This window comes from Tauraco erythrolophus, chromosome 15 (assembly GCF_009769465.1).
Source record: "Tauraco erythrolophus isolate bTauEry1 chromosome 15, bTauEry1.pri, whole genome shotgun sequence".
Taxonomy (NCBI): domain Eukaryota; kingdom Metazoa; phylum Chordata; class Aves; order Musophagiformes; family Musophagidae; genus Tauraco; species Tauraco erythrolophus.
In genome coordinates this window covers 5,485,572-5,506,309 of record NC_141479.1, presented here as the reverse complement: position 1 = coordinate 5,506,309, position 20,738 = coordinate 5,485,572, and the positions used below count along the sequence as shown (strand labels likewise).

Below are 20,738 nucleotides of genomic sequence, written 5' to 3'. Positions count from 1 at the left end.
AAAATAATAAAAAATATCTAAGTTTGGTAGTTTTATTCTCCTTCAGCAATAGCTGCAGCATAAACTGCTTTGCTGAATTTTGTTTGATCAATGACTTTATCATTCAAGTCAATGAAAGAGCACACAGATAATTTTCCATGAAAGAACTGACCTTTCTACTAGTTTTAAAAATGGGAAAGTGTTTCAACTGCAGAATTAATTTACAACAATAGTTTGCAAGATATAAAATATAAAAAAAAAATATATACTCTAAAGATACCTTCTAGTTTTCTGATGCGTGCAGCTCTAATATCAAGAAGATGGACATACTGTTCCAGTTTTAACTCATAGTCTTTCTGTAGACTTTCCATCTTCTGTGTCACTGCTTCTACTTCAGCCTGAAAAAAATTTGCATGTAAAAAGGACTTTTGAGGCTTGTCTGCACTGATGCTGCACATGCTTTTGTCTACAAATTAAAATACAGTTAGACTTGAGGAAAGAACATGTAGAGTACACAAAAATAGTAGCAATTTTTAATTCAGCAGTACAGCAACCAGTTCAAATTCCAGCAAAACCTAATAACACTATAAAGAAAAACAGACTAGCTATTCCTCCAGGACAATGTTCCTAATAGTTTTGTTAATGATTTTTTTATTTTAAACTTAGATTAATTGAATGAGAAGTCAAAATATGATCTGCAATAATCCAGCACAACAGAGTAAAAGCAGAGCATTGTGGAAAAGAAAGCTTATTTGATAAGTACACTTATTATTTTTCCTGTGAGGACCTGATAAGAGCTCAGAGATAATCCCAAGGAGGCATGGTTTGAGGGCTCTGACCAAGGTGAGTTAAAAGACCAATGGTATAATCATTTGGATCTCACACTTTTTAAACAATATTTTCAACAACAACAAATCTTATGTTAGATTACCTATAAATAGGCTGGCTTTACTGCTGAATTTGCAAGTCTTAATCACGACGAGTTCCATTGCTACAAATGTTAGAATGTTGTTATCAGGTTATTTTCCACTGTGAGCAGAGTTTAGTACCTGGTAATCTTTGTTAATTTTGTGCTGCACAATTAACATATTCCTTGTCTTTTCAAGTTCTTGCACTGTTTCCGCATGCGTTAACTGCAGCTCCCGCATGGAGTGTTCTAAGTCTTTATGGTTATCATCTACTTTTTCCAAAAACGTAAGGTCCCCATTCTTCTGCTGCTTTCGAACCTGGAGCAAACTTGAAAAATTACTAGAACAAACTTTTGCAAAATATTTGGATGTATTTGTGCCTGATAAAATGTAACACTGGGATATAATTTTGGAACAACAATAGACAGTAAGCATAACTTTGTAAATTTTGAGCATGTGATAACACAAAAAATAGGACAGAGATAGACCAGTAAGTGTCAGGATTATATTCAGTAATGTAATGTTGTGATTATCAGGAACCAATTAAAATGTATGAGATATTCAGAAGCAATCACTTCTGCCTATCCAATGAAAATACAAAGCCCTAAATATATTTGCCTTTTTTGTCATTAATAATCCTGCTTCACTAAATGTACAAAACCTGAATTATTATTCTAAAGTCTACATTGCTGCTGTTATTAACACTGAGGTTTTAATTTTCATCTAGTTTTTTTTTTTCCTCTTTTTTTCCATTATCGTTCTAAAATTATCATTTGCATTTTGGTAGCAGAAAAAAAAATCTATTTACAGTAAACACTTCCTCAAGAAAATAAAACCTAAGTCATTGGAACAGTGGAAACTTAATGCAAACTTATTTTTTCACTGAATTCTTTCCCCAACCCCCACTTCATTTTCAATTTCGCTGTAAACAATACAACTTATATGCAAGAGAAAAAAATAGCACATTTTCTGGGTATTTTTGTTTTTCTGATTCAGTAAATAAAGAGAAGTTGCTAAGCATCACTGTATCAGATTTTAGAACTCCCATGCTTATAGTACACTCCTATAAATTACAAAATTAATATACAAAAAGTGTTTTTTTAATAAACATAGAAAGAACAAGATGGCATGGTAAGTCGTTTAACTGAGGAAAAAGTAAGTTTTTTAAGAAATGCTTGTGAATCTGGTTTAATTCACTTTTGATGTTATAATGAATAATCTACATAACTCTCGATTTCATCCTGGCAATTTTTTCATCTTCCCTTTTGCCTCCCTGTAACTGAAAAATGACAAAAGCACACATATGAGCTTGAAGCATCAGCTAGTAAAAGGTGCAGAAATAGTTCAGCTCTTGGAAATCACAGTCATCGTGTAGAAAACATTTAACAGTCAGCCAAGGATTTAAAAAAAAAAAAAAAAAAAGAAAGAAAAAAATAGAATCATAGAATGGTTTGGGTTGAAAGAGACTTTAAAGATCATCTAGTTCCAATCCCTCTTATTCTAAGTTACCTTTATAAGCAAGAGGGCTTCACTGAGTTCTGCCACATCAATATCACTTTCCTGAAACAGAAATGTGTAATGAAAAGGTGTTATCAGATGTGAATGAACATTGAAGAAATACATCCAGAATAACAAGATGCATTCTCACTAGACATGACATTTTGCTTGATATCATGAATAAATAAACACTGTTATATTTCTGTGAAGAAGTATTTGTACTATGTCTAAAACAGAGAATGGAGATTTTTGCTCATATTCTCAACAGAAATAGAGTTCACCTTGGTCAAAAACTTAATGCGACTCTTCAGTTCATCTAGTTGTTGCTTGTGTTCCAGGTAGCATAACTGCAGGTCTTTGTTCTCTTGCATCAGCTTTTCCTTTTGGTCTTAGCATAGAAAAAGAACACAATATTCTACTTAATTCAATATAATTATAAAAATTATAAACTTGCTTTTTCATATTAACTACACATCAAAATATCACTTTAAAATGTAGAAACTGACTTATTTTTTCTAGGCAAATCTTTGATACTAACAAACAGAAAGAGAGGGACAGAAAACTACTCCTTTGATCTGATATACACATATGGATTAAAAAAAGCAAAACATTCTTATTTTCATTAAAAGGGAACGTACAGCATCAAAAATCTACACTTTGTGTATTTCTAAATAGAAAGATAGCCCAACTAAGTACAGCTTTCTGTTTTGCGGGGAGAGAGGGAAGAGACGAATAGAGAGGATATAAAACTCTGTCAGTCTGAATGACTAAACATCATTAAACTTCTCGGTAGAAGGTTACAGATTTCACACAAATACCCACTAATACACAGCTACGTTCACTTTCACTTCTCAATAAGATGTGAGAAAAAACTTAAAGATTAGGTGAAATAATTTAGTTATAACAACATGCTTTCTTTCACATGGAGAACTTTTAAAACTAAGCTTTTATCAAAATCATTGAGGTTTCTAAGGAACAAAAGTACTCTCTCACTTTCATCCCCCTCCCAAACCCCTTATTCTCTTGATAACAATGTTTTTAAATACTATGAATTGATATTTTAAGGTCAGAATGATATAAATATTAACTCTCAACCTGACTTGCAAGTGTTAGCCGTTGTAATTCTCGTCTGCGCTCACGGGAGCTGATTGGTAGAACATTACTTAGTTGACAATATATTCTACTGCTTTCAACAAAATAGCCAATAATATCTTTTTAACGCTGGAATCTTTTCTGCTGACCCTCAGGGCATGATGCACAACTTAGCTATTTTTACAGAACAGTTTTTTTTTCAGTTGAGAGGCTTGAACGCAGCAGAAAACAGGTGGCTGAGATGCTGGTCTCAAGGGTTTTGAAATGTTTCAAAAACTGCCATCAGGTTAGTTTTAAACTTGCAGAGTTTACGTATCAAATGACATCTTCACTAAACACAAATCATCTGTAATGCCGTTTCTCCTACACACAGTAGCCTGACCCACACATGTGTTGAGACTCCACAGGAGTCACTTTCAATTCAGACACATAATCCCCAGTAAGGTTTTAATTCTCTGCAGTTATGATGAAAATGTAATGCATTTGTGCAATTGAGAATAAAACATAATTAGAAACATTAAGGGCTAAAAATTAGAAAATAAATAAGAAAACAATTAAAAGAAGCCTTGTGAATGGGCAGAAAAGGCAAGCCTTCATGAAAAATTGTGAAACACTTACCAGCAACTGAGTCTTACGGATTCTCCCCAATAACATACCCAAAAGACCTACCTCTGTTGAGAGGTCTCCCACAGAGAAAAAGCTGCAACCTCCTGCTGATGTTGCTTCTTTTCCTCACAATATAAACTGAGATCTGAACTGGCACTTTTCCAGGGATAAGGAAACAAGATATCCCTCCTCAAGTACTTCCATCTCATTGTCATGAATTTTCTGACATGAGCAGCACGCTCAGTCCACTCTTTCTAACATGAACCCCAGTGAAGTTTTTGCAAACATTTTTAATATTCATTCACACTTGCTGCTTAAAAAGTTAACTTCAAAACTGTAAATTGTATATAGAAAGGAAAGTAGCTTTCATTCAAATTGAGGCAATTTCAACGGCTTGTTAACCACAACGGGCCAATCTGTCAACAGCACAGTTCAGTCTGCCTTAGCACTGTCCATATTGCCTCTCCACATTCTCAACAGGCTGTGTTTCCATGATCCCAACCAAATATAAAAACGCCAGACATGCAGGGAAAGAGGCAGGAGGAAAGAGAATGCTGCCGCAATCGCCTTTAGGGAACACAGGTGACACGAGGGTCTTGTCATTCAGTTTTCCCATATAGCTACACCATTTTTTTCAGGAGCCACATGAACTCTCTATTTGTTTTTTCCACTTATAATACTATCAGCGCTGATCGGATCACCTTGGATCGGGGTTGGTGTTGCATGCTGGCTGCTGCTTAGCATGCTTCCCCTAATTTAAGCCAAAAGCTGCAAATGGAGGGCAAGAAGAGGGGAGAGAAAAGAAGCAAGTCTCAGACCATTGGCGACCGCATCCCACAAGAAGACATCATCACAACAGTATCAGGGTTTTCAGTAGCAAGGCTATGACAGTAACAGCACAAGAAAGAGGGAAAACCACTGCCCCAGAGGCTCTGGAAAACACTGCCACAGCAGCTTGCATGAGAGGCTACAGAGCCACGAGTGGAAGCAGACTACAGGGTTGCAGATTGCCCTCTGGATTGATAAGGGCCTTATAAGATTCCATAAGGGACTGAGCAACAATACTCTTCTTAGCTGTAATCAAAACAGATTGTGCCAACATATGCACCCCATTCAAAATCAGGATTTGAACGAACCTGCACGGGTGTCTTCCATATGAAATATTTGTGAATATTCACAAAACATGAAAATAATTAGAATCTTAATCAGCAAAAGCCTTCACATTTGTTCACCTCCTATAGAAATTCACAGAAAGTTCTTAGAGATGAACCAGTACCAACAAGGTAGTAGGGTAAAAGAAAAGAAAATCATCACTCTCTTTCCCTTTAAATAAAAAGTACATGCTTCGAAGACAATTGAACCCTATTTTTCTTACTATCCTATAATCAACCTACTCTCATGCACAAGAGCATCTATCCTCCTCCTCTTCCTTGCCAAATCCATTATTTGTCTAGGTTCATTTAGGGCAATAGGACTGTCTTCTTTGTTAGCCCATGGAGTAAATCTGGAACTGTATTTATGCTGATTTTTTAGGTAGTTTTATGACAGTAGAAAAATATTTAGGGAGTGAAATATAATTTTTACTGTATATTTCACATATCAGCTTTTACTGATGCAGAATAAATATTTGTGCATTAAGACAACTGTAAAAAAACTGCACTTAGTGAAATGTGTACTCTGTAAAACAGTACTACAACTATGAACAATAAATGCAGCAAGGTGTGAGATTATATTAATGAAAAATAACAATTATTTAGACATAAATATTACCAAGTGAAGACATACACGGAATTTCTGAGGTAAGTGACATCAATTCTTGCTACAGTAATTGTTTCATCTTAGATTTAGTATTCGCCTGTGTTAGCCTTTTGAGACTTGGATGAAACAACCCTGTCAGGAAGATACCATGAACGTGAACCAAATTGCTATTGTAATTTATGGCTGAGAATCTGGGAGATATTGAAAAGACAAGAAACACAAGAATAAACGACTAAGGGAAATGGGTTAAGACAAACAGTACTTCAGTTCTGCTGCTGAACTTAGAAAGGGGATGTGGAGGAAAGGCAGATACTCTGATTGAAGAAACTTATACTGCCTAAATTGCCTCAAAGACAAGAAGCTGTAATCAAATCCTAGATACACAGACCTCGAAAGGTAATACAACATCTTCTCAAGCTGCAGCAAGCTCAATTCAATAGAAATGGAAAGTGTTGTAACCTGGTGATCCAGTTTAAGAGTACAACGAGCTATTAAGGGCCAATCTGGCGAAGGGCTGGTAAAGACTTGTCGCTTAAACATAACGTCCATAGGAAGGACAGAAAATGGAAGGTGTTGCCTGATTTTCCACAATTTAACCAAATAATAGTATGGCCTACAACATTTTCATGCTCTTAATATCACTTTGAATTTTGCACGGCATAATCAAACGGTTGGACTAGACGAGTTTTAAAGGTCCCATCCAACCCAAACTATTCTATGAAACGGTCATTAACAACTGTCTCTGTCAATGTCATAACTTCATATTATTCTAGCTGAAGGCATCTGATTTATTTGAGTATCACTTAAGGTTAATTTTGCAAATACTTGCTGTGGTCAAGTAAAATGTTTAAATATTTAATCTGGTATTTGAAGTCAGTAGAGCTATTCAAAATCTTAATGGTAAGCACATGCTGAACTTGAGCCATAATCAAATGCAGAATTATTCTCAGCAAGTTGGCCCACTTAATTCCATCAGATTGTTCACAGAAATACATATTTTAAAAATACACATTTGAAGAATCAACTCTAAAAATATTTAGTTTTCTTCCTGCCTGTGCTTTTGCTTTGTAAACTTTATTTTGCCACAGTATTTATTTTGCCACAGTATATCACAGTACAGAGGTAAAAAAAGAAAAGATTGCAAGGTCTTAAAGATTCACTGAGAAGTTGTCCTACAGCATGGGAAAAACACATGAAATAATCTGTTCAGTAGATTGGAAGAAAACAGTATTATTGTAAATGTACATAGTTGTAAATAAAAGTTAGTGTATAGTGAAAATATTTTAAAATTCTGAATTCACAAAGTTAAAAGTCAATTAAGCATCTTCAAGGGCCTATATAGGTTTCATGTAAGTTTGTACAATAAATAAAATAAGAACAGTGGTTCATAATTTGAGAAGGACTGTCAGATGGTCCTCTTTTCCATAAGAATTTTCAATGTAGAAGAGAGGAGAAATACAGATTAAGGAGTAAATATTAACCCAACAGATGAAGAATGAATGCAGCTGGAGTTATATGATCCTCATCCAGCACGTAACCTCTATCGGGTCAATTTTTGTATTTAATTGCTAGTCATAACTTAAGCATATTGTTCACATGTACACTTAAAAGGCAGCCCTGAAATCACTAACAACAGAAATTACACTTTCCTGGGCAATATACCTCAACTCCAACACAAGAGAATCTCCTATCATGAGAAAATGATAGTTATTCCAGAAATATACCTCTTTCTACTTTGATCTTGTCAAGGATTTCATTTTTGTCTGCTAAATCTGATTTGATAGCAGTCTCTAGTCCAGCAATTTGCCGTTTCAGTTGCTGTTCCTTTAATTTCCATTGCTGTTCATGGGTCATACTGAAGACACTGCAATAAGACATGTGGCATGTGAAAAACTTTCAGAAATCAGCTTCAACAGAAAATAATAAAGAAAAAAGCTTTTAGTGGCACAGAGACCACTGTCATCATGTCTTAGGAATTAAGTAAACATATGCTGGTCTGCTGCTGTTGAAACCAAGGCGCCTTTCTCAGGCTGCGGTTAAAAAACATGAAAGAGCTTGTGGGATGAGCAAAGGAACTGGCCTTAATTTAGAGCTCCAAAGTCAGAAAAGTTGGCAGCACGCAGCATTTGTGGGACTAGAAAAGGAATTCAGATGCATATCTCAGAGTAATCCACAACTCCAAACCTCAGCAACTGACAACTGACAAAACCATTCTTTCCGCATACAAAACCTCTTAATGTAGAGAACTGGGATCACCCACCTGATTTATTTTAAATCTGTGAAACATGCAGAGCCTAAAGTCAGTTGCCCCTTCAAAGAAACGTTGACCACAAAGTGACAACAGTTTTCTTATACTGTAAAACAACAATTCTGATACTGATTAAGCAGCACATAGAAAGCAATCCTTCTCCTACTTTAAGAAATAAAAAACAGAGGTGGGCAAAGCAATTAGAATAACTATTTTGCCTGTAACACATTATTTATTTGTAAACTACCAATCTATGTGCAGCAAGGATTGCACGGACACAGAATCAGAATTGCTGAAACCACAACAAAACGTGTAACTCAGACTGAAACAAAATTAAGTACATTATACAATTCACAGCATAATTCCAAGTAGGTAAAAAGACAAAGCAATGCAATGTGCTTTCATATAATGTAGACAGTGAGTACTATGGTCTTCATTTTATTATTATTCAATACTTGCATTGTCTGGAAAAACGTCCTTCATCTTAACCAATCATAAACCAGTTTATTCACTTCTGTATTCTGTTAAAAATCAGAAATTGTAGGGTTTTTTTTAAGCAAAAGAGTCAGTTCCTCAACTCTTCACTTTGGTGAAGAACACTAGTTAAAAAAGTTACTTTTTACATAGGTAATGTATAAAAAACCCTTCTGATATCTATCTGCTAATCAATCTATGTCTCCCAGAGATTTATGTAACAAGTCTCAATCAAAAAAACATGGAGGAGAAGAAAGAAATATCACAGAAGGGACAGCCCACGTAGCTTCAGACTGCACATGCTGACGGAAAGAGAACTACCTGTTTTGATGGCTATGACTACCTAAAGCAGCTCTGAGTACACATAAGTGCATTTATATCTAATATATTTGAAGAATGACCTTAAGATTAAAGAAAAAAAATATTACAGCAAGAATTGTAGACTCTAAAGTATATGGCAAGAGTTTATATTCTTGATTGGTGATCTTCATAAAAACAGTTCTATCTGTATTTTGTCTTTTTCTCATACTATATCTCACTTATTTATACAGTTCTATAGGCATATACCATCTTATAGTGTGATAGTGTCTTTTATAGCATGCAGGAACTTAAGCAATGCTTCTAAGTTCTACAGTAATATATCCTTCAGTCTGCTATAATTTTGAAGATAATATGCAGCACATATAATGCACTGAACCCACAATAATTTCCATAATACTGCATAGGTATAGAGAAGACACAGTGTTCTATAATTGCTCAGACTTACCACTTGCCAAAGTTTGATTGGCTCCCATAAGGGAAGAATAAATCTTAGCAGGAAAAGATATCAAATACCCTTAGTTTTCACTCCTCTGAAAATGTTTTCAAGTTTTAATGACCATGATATCCATTTAGATGTGCATTTGTTATCTTCAGGTACAATTACTTCACGTAAGGATGTAGCTACACATTATTTCAGTTTTTTGAAAGACTATTCCAGCAGAAAAATCATTAACAGTTACTATCATAGCAATACAGAATGTAGATGTTTAAATGAAGAACATTTTAGAAGACACGTTTTATCAAAGCCTATATAATGCTAATGTTTATGTCAGTTTGAATTGAGCCCATTTCTGTCACTTTCTTCCTTTGAATTTTAACATTAGTTTTATTTGAATTCATGTGGAATTTCTTTCACATATACTGTATTTCACTGGAGCTGGAGCCATCTGGGTAACTATAAGTGGTCAACCACATCTGGCACTGTTTCCTTCGGAGGGAGTTTAAGCATCGCTAGATTTGCATTGCAAGGTCATATGAAAACAATTCTTCCCAACCTTTCATCCAAACAAATTGTTTTCTTGGATACTGACTAAATAATAAGAGTCAACTGACAAATTCGTACTTGTTCTTTCTAAACTTTTCAGATCTAGCTCTGCAGTCTTGGCTTTGGCAAAATTCCCATCAACTTCAAATGAACGTACAAAAAAATAACATGAGCAAAGATTGGGTTTACGCCTCTTTTCCTCCATTAAAAAAGAAAGAAGTATTTATTAACTATCTGGCATCTGTGAACACTGGCCTACCCACTGTTAGCAACAGGCAAGCTGTAGTAAAGTTGCATCATTCAAATGGGCAACAGAAAAAGCTGGACATTAAACAGCACTTATAATGAAATGATCTACTTCTCTTTTTAATTTCTTGATTCCTGTTATCGTAACATGGAATGATCGAAAATTCATGCTGTAAAATCTAAGTTTAAATGGGAGTATACGAAAAGACAGATTATTTTAGGTAAAAGAAAAGCCATATTGTAGATTACTGGCTTATGAGAGAAATGTACTCAAATTTATCTTGTTTAACATCTCTTTAAGTTAGCCCACTATGATTTAAATAGAACAGAAAATTTCAAGCCAAGATTGTAAGTTTATTTGTTAGCAAGAGTTATTTCTCTGCATAATGATAAAGGAGAAAAAAAATCATAATCAGAAATATTTATAACATCATCAGACTTTGGAGGAATCTGCAATAATGAACTTAAGTAAGAGACAACTGACCAACTGTCTCTATACAAAACTCTAAATATTGACAAAACTCTAAATATTGTGGTTATACAACTGTTACATCTCATATGTAAAAAAATGTTTTAAGCTATTTGTACTCACAGTTTTTTACTGCTATGATTTTTAATTTCACTGCAGAAAGTATGAAAAGTATAATAAATATTGTAAGAATACTATAAGCATTTGATATCACTGACATTGAGTTTAGTCATTGATATTTTTTGACAGACATCCCATTGACAAACTTTACGAGGAGAAATCATTTTGATATGAGAAAAGACTTCAAGCATTTAACCTACTTTCCGAGGCAATTATTAGCTCTAGGAAATTTATCTCATTTTCTAACCCTCCTCAGTGTAAAAGACCACCTGGTTTCACAATGAAGGAAAAGTTCATCTGAAGGTCATTTTTTCCTTCAATATACTTCTGGCAATTGACTATAATTACTTCATTTCTGTACCAGAGAATTTCCGAATCATACCTGGCAATGTATTTTCCTTTTCGTTGTAAGCACTGCTGACACAATTTATACAACTTACTATGTATAGCAACCTTTTTAAAATCTTACATGAGCCTGTACAAAACTGCAAGTAGAACCAGTACAAGTGAAATGGTAGCTATTATCAAAACAAAGAAAGCATCCCTCAAAAAACCCAAGATAGGTTCACTGAGAAGTGCTAGAAGAGCTCACACAAAAAGTCCAAACACCCCTTTTCCCCAAATAAAATAAACCCAAAAGAATATAAGTCTACCTAGATATATTCTTCTTTCAACAATAACCTCCCCCCACCAAATTATTAGAAATTTAAATAAGAACTTTTTGTGTCGATATTCAAAATAAAGTGACTTCTACTTATTTTTTAATTACATTTTTTAAAAGAAGTAACCTACTATTTTGAGAGTAATAGAACAAGTATGGAAGCTGCTCCATTTCAACAGAACAGATGAAATACAGAGAGAACATCATGAAAGTTTCCATAAACACTTACCGATATGATGAACTGTAGCACGAATATATTCACATGTGTGCATAATTACACAATATGCATATGCACATGCAAGCACAGTATATGAAGACCTATTAAACAGTTTATTAAAGTTTTTTCTATACAGAAACCATAACTTACCTGTTGTACAGCTTATCATAGTTTTCCCTCAAGAGTTCCTTCTCTTTTTCTAGATCATTTATTCTTTCCTGTAACTAACAATGAAAAAGGAAGTTTCAAGCAATGCACAGCATAAAAGGAAATTACAATGAATATGTAAAGACAACTAGTTAATAATTTGTAGGCGTTGTTAGGTTTTTATTTGTTATTTCTATACAACCATCTTAGAAGCTTCAAAATAACAATTTTTTTTTCACCACATGGATTTACATTTGGCCCAGATGATCTTTTTCATGTTGCTTATATGAAGCTGAGAATAACATGCTGCAGTTGAATAACAGTATCTAAACACATTCTGCCTTATGCAAAATAAATAAATAAATCTAGAGCACTAAAAATTTTTACTTCTGTTTTGGTAGATGAGTATTAGTATTACCTAGTTAACGGCTCTGATACAGTACATACTTTTTTATTGACCCTATAGAAAAAAGTCCTTGCTTTCAAAATACGCACTAAAGCAGGATATAGTTTTAAAGATATGAGATGCTTTAACCCGGAAGATATAGCCTACATGCATTACAGTAGCTGAAAGGTTTGGAGGACCTATCGACAGGGTAACTTGGTAAACTTGGTTCATCTGAAATACATTCAAAATGAGTAAACCAGATGGTAAAACTAAAGTTGCTACAAAATGCAAAAAAACCCAAGTCTGTAGACTCTTACACCTCATATGTTGAGGAGAATGAGGAATAAAACACTTGATTTTTAGCCCTGTATCTGGGTGTGACTGTTAGCGATGACAATTGCCTCTTAGAGCCACTAGACAAAGAAACAGAAGTGACTGATTTGACCTGCTGAATAAGATGTAATACTACACTGTACTGTAACGAAATCAAGTTGAAATAATACTAAAAGACTACAAAACGTGGTCAATAAATCAAGTATTATGAGTGTTTCAAAGGTCTATTCGTATCATCACAATTAAAAGGTATCCCATCATTAACTTTTATCTACGTGCTGTACCTACGGCAGATCCTAGCTCTTTTGAACGCAATCTCACCTCCTCGGTCCTTTGGTTTGAAATAGTCACTGACTGCAATTCTTTTTCAAGTTGGAGGCACTTTAACCGCTCCTCTTTCAGCTGTAGATTCAGTTCATCACTTTTTGCTATTAAAGCATCATGGCTGGTCTTCAAGTTCCTTTGGTTCTACAAAAAGGAAGGAAGGAAAAAACAGAAAAAAATAAAAATAAAACCCCACACTTAGTAGAATGTTACAACATTCTGCATATTCAACCAGTGGTCTCTCATGGCAGTATTTAATATATATTCTCAATGTGGTCAACAGGAGACACTCTTGAACTAAGTAACTGAAAGCAACTTTTCATTATGCATGACCAGGAGAAGGTGGCATTCTTGTTGCTCTGATGAACATTAAACTCTCAGTTCAGTCATGATGGAAATGACCAAGAAATACATCTGTTAAGCAATTAAGAGATTTTGCTGTGGTTACAGTGGTTAGACATGGTGACCCAAAACACTGCAGTAGCAAGCAAAAATGAATGTTGACCACAGTTATGTTAATCACAGAACTTGCCACAGCTCTGTTAACCCTTAATTGTAGATACATAATTGTTTCATACTGCACTCAGCTCTAGCAGTAATTTAACGAGAGACCTATTATTTCTTTTACAGTTTAACTTACTTCAATGGATTATATTAAGGCACATTTAACCAATTTTTGTATTAAATGGAGGATGCTGAGAACCTCTATTTCCAGAATATTAGTTAATATTTTACTGCCTACATTCCACAATGCTTTAGTAAAGCCTCATTCATTAAGAATTTCAGGGTAAGTCACATTCAAAGTATGACTTGAAACAAAACAGCCCAAAAGCCAATCTCCTGTTTAATAAAATGATGAAAACTTATGCTAAATACACCCATGAGTACGGATAATGTTTAATGATTGCAGACAGAAAAAAGCTGGCTTCATTTTTTCCATATAATATTCCTACAAAGTAGTTAAATGGAGAAGTTGAATGTGAGCCCTGTACAAATTGTTTAGGTTCACAGGGAGTCTGAATATCCTAGAAACAAACAAAAAGCCCACAGAAAACCCAATCAGCAACACTGATCTTCAGCCTCTCATATCTCATTTCTCTGTAAGAAAAATATAACGAAGAATAATAATATTAGCAATCGGTGTTATTCCGGAAAGATAATGAAGTAAATTACTCATCAATTTTTAACAGTCTTTCTTCAGTGCTCCTCTTGCTCTGTCCTGTATCTGTAAACTGTATTTCAATAACTTCAAAAAATGACATCATAAATGAAGTGTAAAAGAATGATTTTTATCTCCAAACTTCTTTCCTTTCTCCTCAAAATCAGAATCCTTACAGTCTCTAACCCTTCCAACCGTCCAAGTAAACTCAACTTTTCTTCCCCATTTCTCAGCTTCAATTTTTTCCTGAAGTTCTTTTCCATTTCAGTAACTTGTGTCACTTCAGCCCATGATACATGATGAAAACAACACCCGTCACCTTGGCAAAGCTGCCTTTCATAGACCATTTCACCCTTACCTCTTTTCTTAATTTCCAAAACATTTGAAAACAAATTCAACAATCATATTTATTCTACTGAACCATCTCATTAAATGCACTAAAAACATCCTCCTGAAAAATCTCTTTTCTTCAACTTCATTCTAATCCTTCAGTGTCTCTGTGACACTCCTAACCATTTTGAATTAACTTTCCTCATTAACTTTAAGGGGAACATGACTTCACCGTCATGATTTTTTTTTTTTGTCCAAAATGAATTCTTTACCTGGATATTCTTCTATATCTGAGTGTTCTGTCATCACTTTTTTTTTGCCCTTTATGCCCAAAGCATTTTCCATCCTGCTCTCCCTGCAGTATCCCAAGTGTCAAGTCATGGCAACAATTGGGATGATGATTTTAGTTTAATACTGCTAGTTTGGAATTTTCTTTCTTTGGGAAACATGCCTTGATATTGTTGTCAATTAGAAATAACTCACTGAAAGAAAATGGATATATACCTCCTAGAAATATTGCAGAAATGAACATAAATTGCTATTAATTACAGTTGTGAAATTATTGTACCGATTGTTCAAGAGAATTAACTCTCTACAGTATTTTAAATTGTAGTTGCACAGGTTAGCATATTTCATATTACAAATTATGAAATCCTGAATGTTCAGTCTGTGATTAAAGCAAAAAACTATACCAAGGGGATCAAATATATAATCCAAAGTTTCAGGATCCTTTGTTCTTCTAAGTAGATTACACAATTCCTTCTTTCACCTGGCTACATTAAAATTCTTGATCAACAAAACTGTCTTGTAAATCTTTGACAGCAAACTCAACTTCAATATCATTACATGGAGCAGGTGTATCATTCTTACAGTTCTGTGGTTTCCTATTTTGGACTGACTCAAGTTCAAAGATGAACATGGAGGAATTATATGGGTTTCAATTGTTAGAAGCTGAAAATAAATTATAATGAACTCAATAGTCATAAACATAATCAAGATAAACATAAAAAAACCCTAAAAACTGCTCTGTTGATAAGTAGTTTACGTGCCCTCTAAACTAGAAACTTTGGATTTTACAGTTACTCAAATTTATTGGACATATTTCAAACATTAAAATGATTGGAAATGGGAAAACCACTGTATCCATTATCTTGTAAAAAAAAAAGAGACAGAAAACACACTCATCCTTTTCAAAAATGCAGCTTGCACTGTGAATATTAGAAACAATGTCTTCAAATACCAGTTTGAATCCTAGGCATGTGCTTCTATTCAGCTGCTGCCGAGAAAGAGGCATAAGTACTTGACATTTGTGGTAAATTACTAAAAAAACTGCATATGATTTAAAATGGAACAGTTTACTTATCACCTTCTATTTAAGAACACAAGAAGCCACATGAAACTGGTCTCCAGCGAAAAACCAGATCTGAGCTACTACCAGAAGAGCTGCTTTGGCAGAGAAGCTACAGGTATCTCACCGAGGTGGGGTGGGGGAAGCAAAGCAAAGCAAAATGTAGAAGCAGAAAAACACAGGAAAAATGGAATGAAAAAAATCTAATGGCTCAAGTTATTTTAGCATGCTAAAATAACAAGAAGCAGGCAGCAGTAAGTTTACAAGAATATTTAGAGCCTCTTCCTCATAAGGCTGGGATACCTTATGAAGCTCTGCTGCATGTAAGGTTCTTACTCACAGGAACCCTCTCGTTTCTAAACTATTATCATACTACCATTGTCTGTATACTCATGTGGTTCTCCAAATACATATAGGAAGAAGCAGAAAAATGCTGCATAACTGAAACCTATATGGAATCTACCACGCAGTTGCCTGTTCTGGTGATATTTTCAGAAAACTGCTCTTTTTTTTTAAAAAAATCTATTATTTACAGTAGCTATCTAAAATAATTTCCATGAACTTACAAACATAAGTCTCAATGTCAGTACTCTAAACAGCCAAATCTCTCCAACTTTATCAAAGACTGATAAAGTGAAGGAGGTCCGGTGCCCCTTCCTTATGAAATCCGTACATTTAAGTCAAAGCCCTCATTTTAAATGGTCAGGAGTCTCTTTAGATAGACAGACAGCTCAGTTCATTCTCCACAATCTGCCTGAGATGGCTTTTCAGATAAAAACCTTTAAGATCTGCTAGACACTTCCGAAAAAAAAAAAGACTAAAAAAATCCTACATATTTGGAGTAGCATGGGTGCAATGTATTATGTGGTTTATTTTCATGCACTCAGTGTTGACTCAGAATCAAGAAGTGTATATTTATTTCCAATTTGTCACATGCTTATGTGACAAGAGTAAAGGAATGTTACTGACCAAATTGCAATTACCTCTTGAAGTTGGAGAAATTTTCCTTCCATTGCTGAAAGAGCATTGCTTTTCTCAACCAGCTGTTTACGGACCTTGATCATTTCCACATTGTCCCGAACGTTTAGCCTTCAAAATTGTGTTAAAAAGAAATGCATCATGAGCTTAAAGACACAAAATGAATTATCTTTTTATTTTCGTCTTGAAAAGTTGAAATCCTTTGCAAATCAGCTTTCTACAACACATTTGGGAGAAGATTTCGTGTGTAATACCCAAATTAATTTCTTCTTCTATAATCCATATTACAGAATTTAGGTAAACAAACATTCTACCACACAGGGATAAGCAGCTTCAATCAATATATATACATCTTTGTTTATCACATCAAACTAGATATGAGAGGAAGAGAAAACAATCCTACACCTAAAAAGATTATTTGTTTTCCATTCACTTCTTTTCTACCTTCCAAAGTATTTGGCGTCAGTAGATTACCTTTTTACGGCGTTTTCTCTTACAGTTTAGACCTATAAAAAAATTCTAAGTAGTGACTTAATAATTTATACAGTAACACCTTAAGGTTGGCATTCAAACAAGCTGCAGGTGTGTCTTAACATGAAGATCACTTAATACCCATGTAGATGTTCTATATTGTTAAAATTCTAAGATTAATTTGAGAATGTACTGTTTAATAGAAAGGACATTTAATTAACTCAGAATTTAAATGAATATTTATTTCTTACTCAAATCGTGAAATTAAACCCCATAATTTTCACAGCTTCTTCAAGTATAGGAAGAGAAACCAATTCTGATTTGTATTAATATAAAATATGATAAAATCAGAATAAACCTTTAGCATTGCAAGGGTAATTTCTCTTCCAATATTTATCTATTTTGGACATATTGGAGGAATTGTCACAACGCCATGCTGGAGCAAGAAAACGGACTACAAAGCTTGCACATCTGTAAACCAGCTGAGCATGTGAAATACTTTCCTTTTATTCTGTAAAATATCAAAGCCTATTGTGTTTTGGCATTGCCCAGTTAATTGTCCTTACGCCGAAGATAAACACACTCACAAACATGAGATCTTCAGCAAGAAACAGCCCTGACACAATGCTAAAACGATCATGTGTCTCAAACATGTTATCTACACAAATGAGAAGCTGTGGTGAGCACAGACACAGCACTGTCCCATGCTAGCTATTTAAAAGCCAATGTAGTGGTACGTTTTTATTAATCTCATTCCACACATCAAACAAAAGCCTCTGATGCCTTCAAAGGCTTTTACTTCCCACCCCCACCCCCCTTCTTTTTTAAGCAGGGGGCTTTTTTTTTTTTTTGTAAAGCAGGGGGCTTTTTTTCTTTTTAAGTAGAAAAAGGAGCAGATGATAGTGAAATTTATGATGTACAGATGTAAACCCCATGGCTCCTGACAATCAACATTAACTATTTTTTCAACAGTGAATGAAACAGCATTTGATTTAAACAGGTTTGGGGGACTGATATTACGAAGTAAATTATTCAGATTTGCAAGTGAAAAATTAGTTTTTATTGGGATCATTTAAATTCTTACAATCGTAACAGTATTTATCTCATGAAGTTTCTAGCTACAGAAAGCATGTGCCATTAATTTCCTATAAGTGCATTGCATCGATCACAATCTCAGCTCTCATTATAGGTTAGAGCAACAAAATTATTTCTCTACAGTACTTCTACAATATTTAATTTATTTATTTAAATAAAATATGTCTAAGAAATGTCCAATGCATCTAGATACATGACAAGGAGTTTGTTGTTGAAGAAAAAAGTCAATTCAGATTTTGCGGGCAAGGCTAAGTTAATTGAGGAAGATTCTGTTGGGAAGATTCATTTTTCTACAAATGAAGTCACAAAACAGTAGACTAGAATAGAAATTGGTTATCTGCACAGCTTTCTCCCTCCCACATACTTGATGTATTCTGCTCCCAGAACATCTGCCCAGGTATTCCGATGTAACTTTAAAAATTATTTGATACCAAAGTCAATTCTACCTTCCACGTACATAGATAATATTTTGCTCAAAGAGTAACAAAATAATGTGTAAGAATAAAGGTACACTAGAATAGCTTGTTCATTATTTTCTCTATCATCAAAAAAGCCAAAAATTCTGCCACAGAACCTGAAGACATGGAGGTAGATCAGGAGCAGAAGTTAGAAAAAGAAAAGGAACTAACATCCCTTTTGAGGCAGTAACCTGAATTAATGGACATACTGATTGAGCTCCAGCACCCCTTCTGCCACAAGTGCACAAATAAGGACCAGGAACTTTATCCTTCCACTGTAAACCTCATCTTAAAGTTAGATTAAGAAGTCTGAAATTGGAAATGAAGTTAGGTGAAAGTGACTCTTAAAAACTAAGAATTATGTTTGGGGTTAATGTCTGAAGGACACAAAAGAGTCTCTTCCAGAGCTCTTATCATTTGGATTAAAAGTGCACAGAGTGGGGTCCCAATAACAGGCTGGGGACCAGCTGTGTGGGAATGGTGGACTGATAGCAACCTATACCAGAAGGAAATAATTAAAGAAGGGATCTTGACCTGCACTGTACAAATTTATGCCAGTAAGCCCCAGATGGCTAAGGTAATAAAATTGAGGTCTAATTAAACCACATCCCTTGCATCTTGTCTTTATTTCCATGAGCAGGACAAGGATACAATATTGAGACTACTCTTAGACAGTCCTAATTATTCTATCAACTGGACCAGTGGCTCACAAACTTTCCTCATTCACATTCAGCACAAGAAAAACAAGCAAGTAAAAAAAAATCACCACAATACTTCTCAGGATCACTTACTCTCTGCCTGGCAAAATAAACAAAACGTTTCTAGGCTAATAATTCTCAATCACAAATGCCTCAATGGCCCAGATATATACATACACTCTCAAGCAGAGAAGTAAAGAATAGAACACCAACGTGCAGTGCTCATCTTATTTTACAATGCTTAGGAACTAACAGGATTATATGTTGATATACATTTTGTTCTTTCCTTTACCTCTTACTCCTTATAGGAAGCCAAATCATAGAATCACAGAATGGTTAGGGTTGGAAGGGACCTCAAAGATCATCTAGTTCCAACTCCCCTGCCATGGGCAGGGACACCCTCCACTACACCAGGTTGCTCAAAGCCCCATCCAACCTGACCTTGAACACTGTCAGGGATGTGGAATCCACAACTTCTCTGGGCAACCTGTTCCAGTGCCTCACCACCCTCAGAGTGAAGAATTTCTTCCTTATATGTAAAGGGGAATAAGAATAACATTCTTCCTTAATATAAAATAAAAATAATACTCTTCCTTAATATAAAAAGAAAAAAAAAACCTTAACACCATTTACCTTTTAGTAGCACCTTTATGTTGTAATTCATAGTACTTTTGCAATAAGCAAAACATTAACATTGCATCAATAGCTCTAGCATCTAAGTCACTAAGATTATTTAAATATCAACATAAAGATCAATATGTTTGCCTGGATAAAGAGTTATCTATAAATGAAAAAAGTCATGATCTTTAGGGAAAGTGGTTAAACACGGATGATTCAGATATGAATAAGGAAATATAAGGGGTTTTTTAATATTAGACATGATTTAGCAAATTCATATACATGCTGGTCCGTCAAAACCCTTTAGATAACGCATTGTGACTAACTTGGTCCACATTTTAATCTAGGTCTGCAATGCTGCAATGAAAATAGAAGTCATGAATGTGTCAGATACGATGCTCCTGCCCACAAATCCACACATTTAATAGGTCTAATTCCAAAGTCATGTTGCAGCAAAACACACCAAAGGAATTTAAAACTGACTGGCAAATAAGCTTTTTCATTAAAAAAACAACTAAACAAAACACAAACCAACTCAAACATGTGCAAATACCAAGTACCTGTTTCAAAAATGCATTTTGGGGTGGCTTTAAAAATGTTTTTGGAAAGTATCGTTAGCAACTAAATTATTGGAAGCTCTCTGCTCACAAAATGTGACTGTTTAGACTTAATGTTTTAACTCGTGCACTATGTGTCACAGATATCAAACCATGAGGTTATTAGGATTTTGGCCATCTTTAAATTAAAAACAGTGAAGCTAAAGGTGGTTACATTTTGTACATAAGAAAATGTCTAACTGCCCACACAGGC

General features: G+C 34.6%; 1 protein-coding gene across 2 annotated transcripts in view; it reads right to left on the bottom strand.

Annotated features, from left to right (window-relative positions):
• The window catches only part of RPGRIP1L (RPGRIP1 like), a 77,219-nt gene that overhangs the window by 40,921 nt on the left and 15,560 nt on the right, over positions 1–20,738 (bottom strand). For both annotated transcript variants that reach the window (XM_086620775.1, XM_086620776.1), the window contains exons 7-14: positions 16,594–16,699; positions 12,771–12,917; positions 11,732–11,805; positions 7,565–7,704; positions 2,666–2,772; positions 2,397–2,447; positions 1,029–1,205; positions 260–377 (exon numbers count right to left, since the gene is read on the bottom strand). In XM_086620775.1, the coding sequence (XP_086476901.1) occupies positions 260–377; positions 1,029–1,205; positions 2,397–2,447; positions 2,666–2,772; positions 7,565–7,704; positions 11,732–11,805; positions 12,771–12,917; positions 16,594–16,699 (920 nt within the window). The remainder of the gene's footprint in view (positions 1–259; positions 378–1,028; positions 1,206–2,396; positions 2,448–2,665; positions 2,773–7,564; positions 7,705–11,731; positions 11,806–12,770; positions 12,918–16,593; positions 16,700–20,738) is intronic.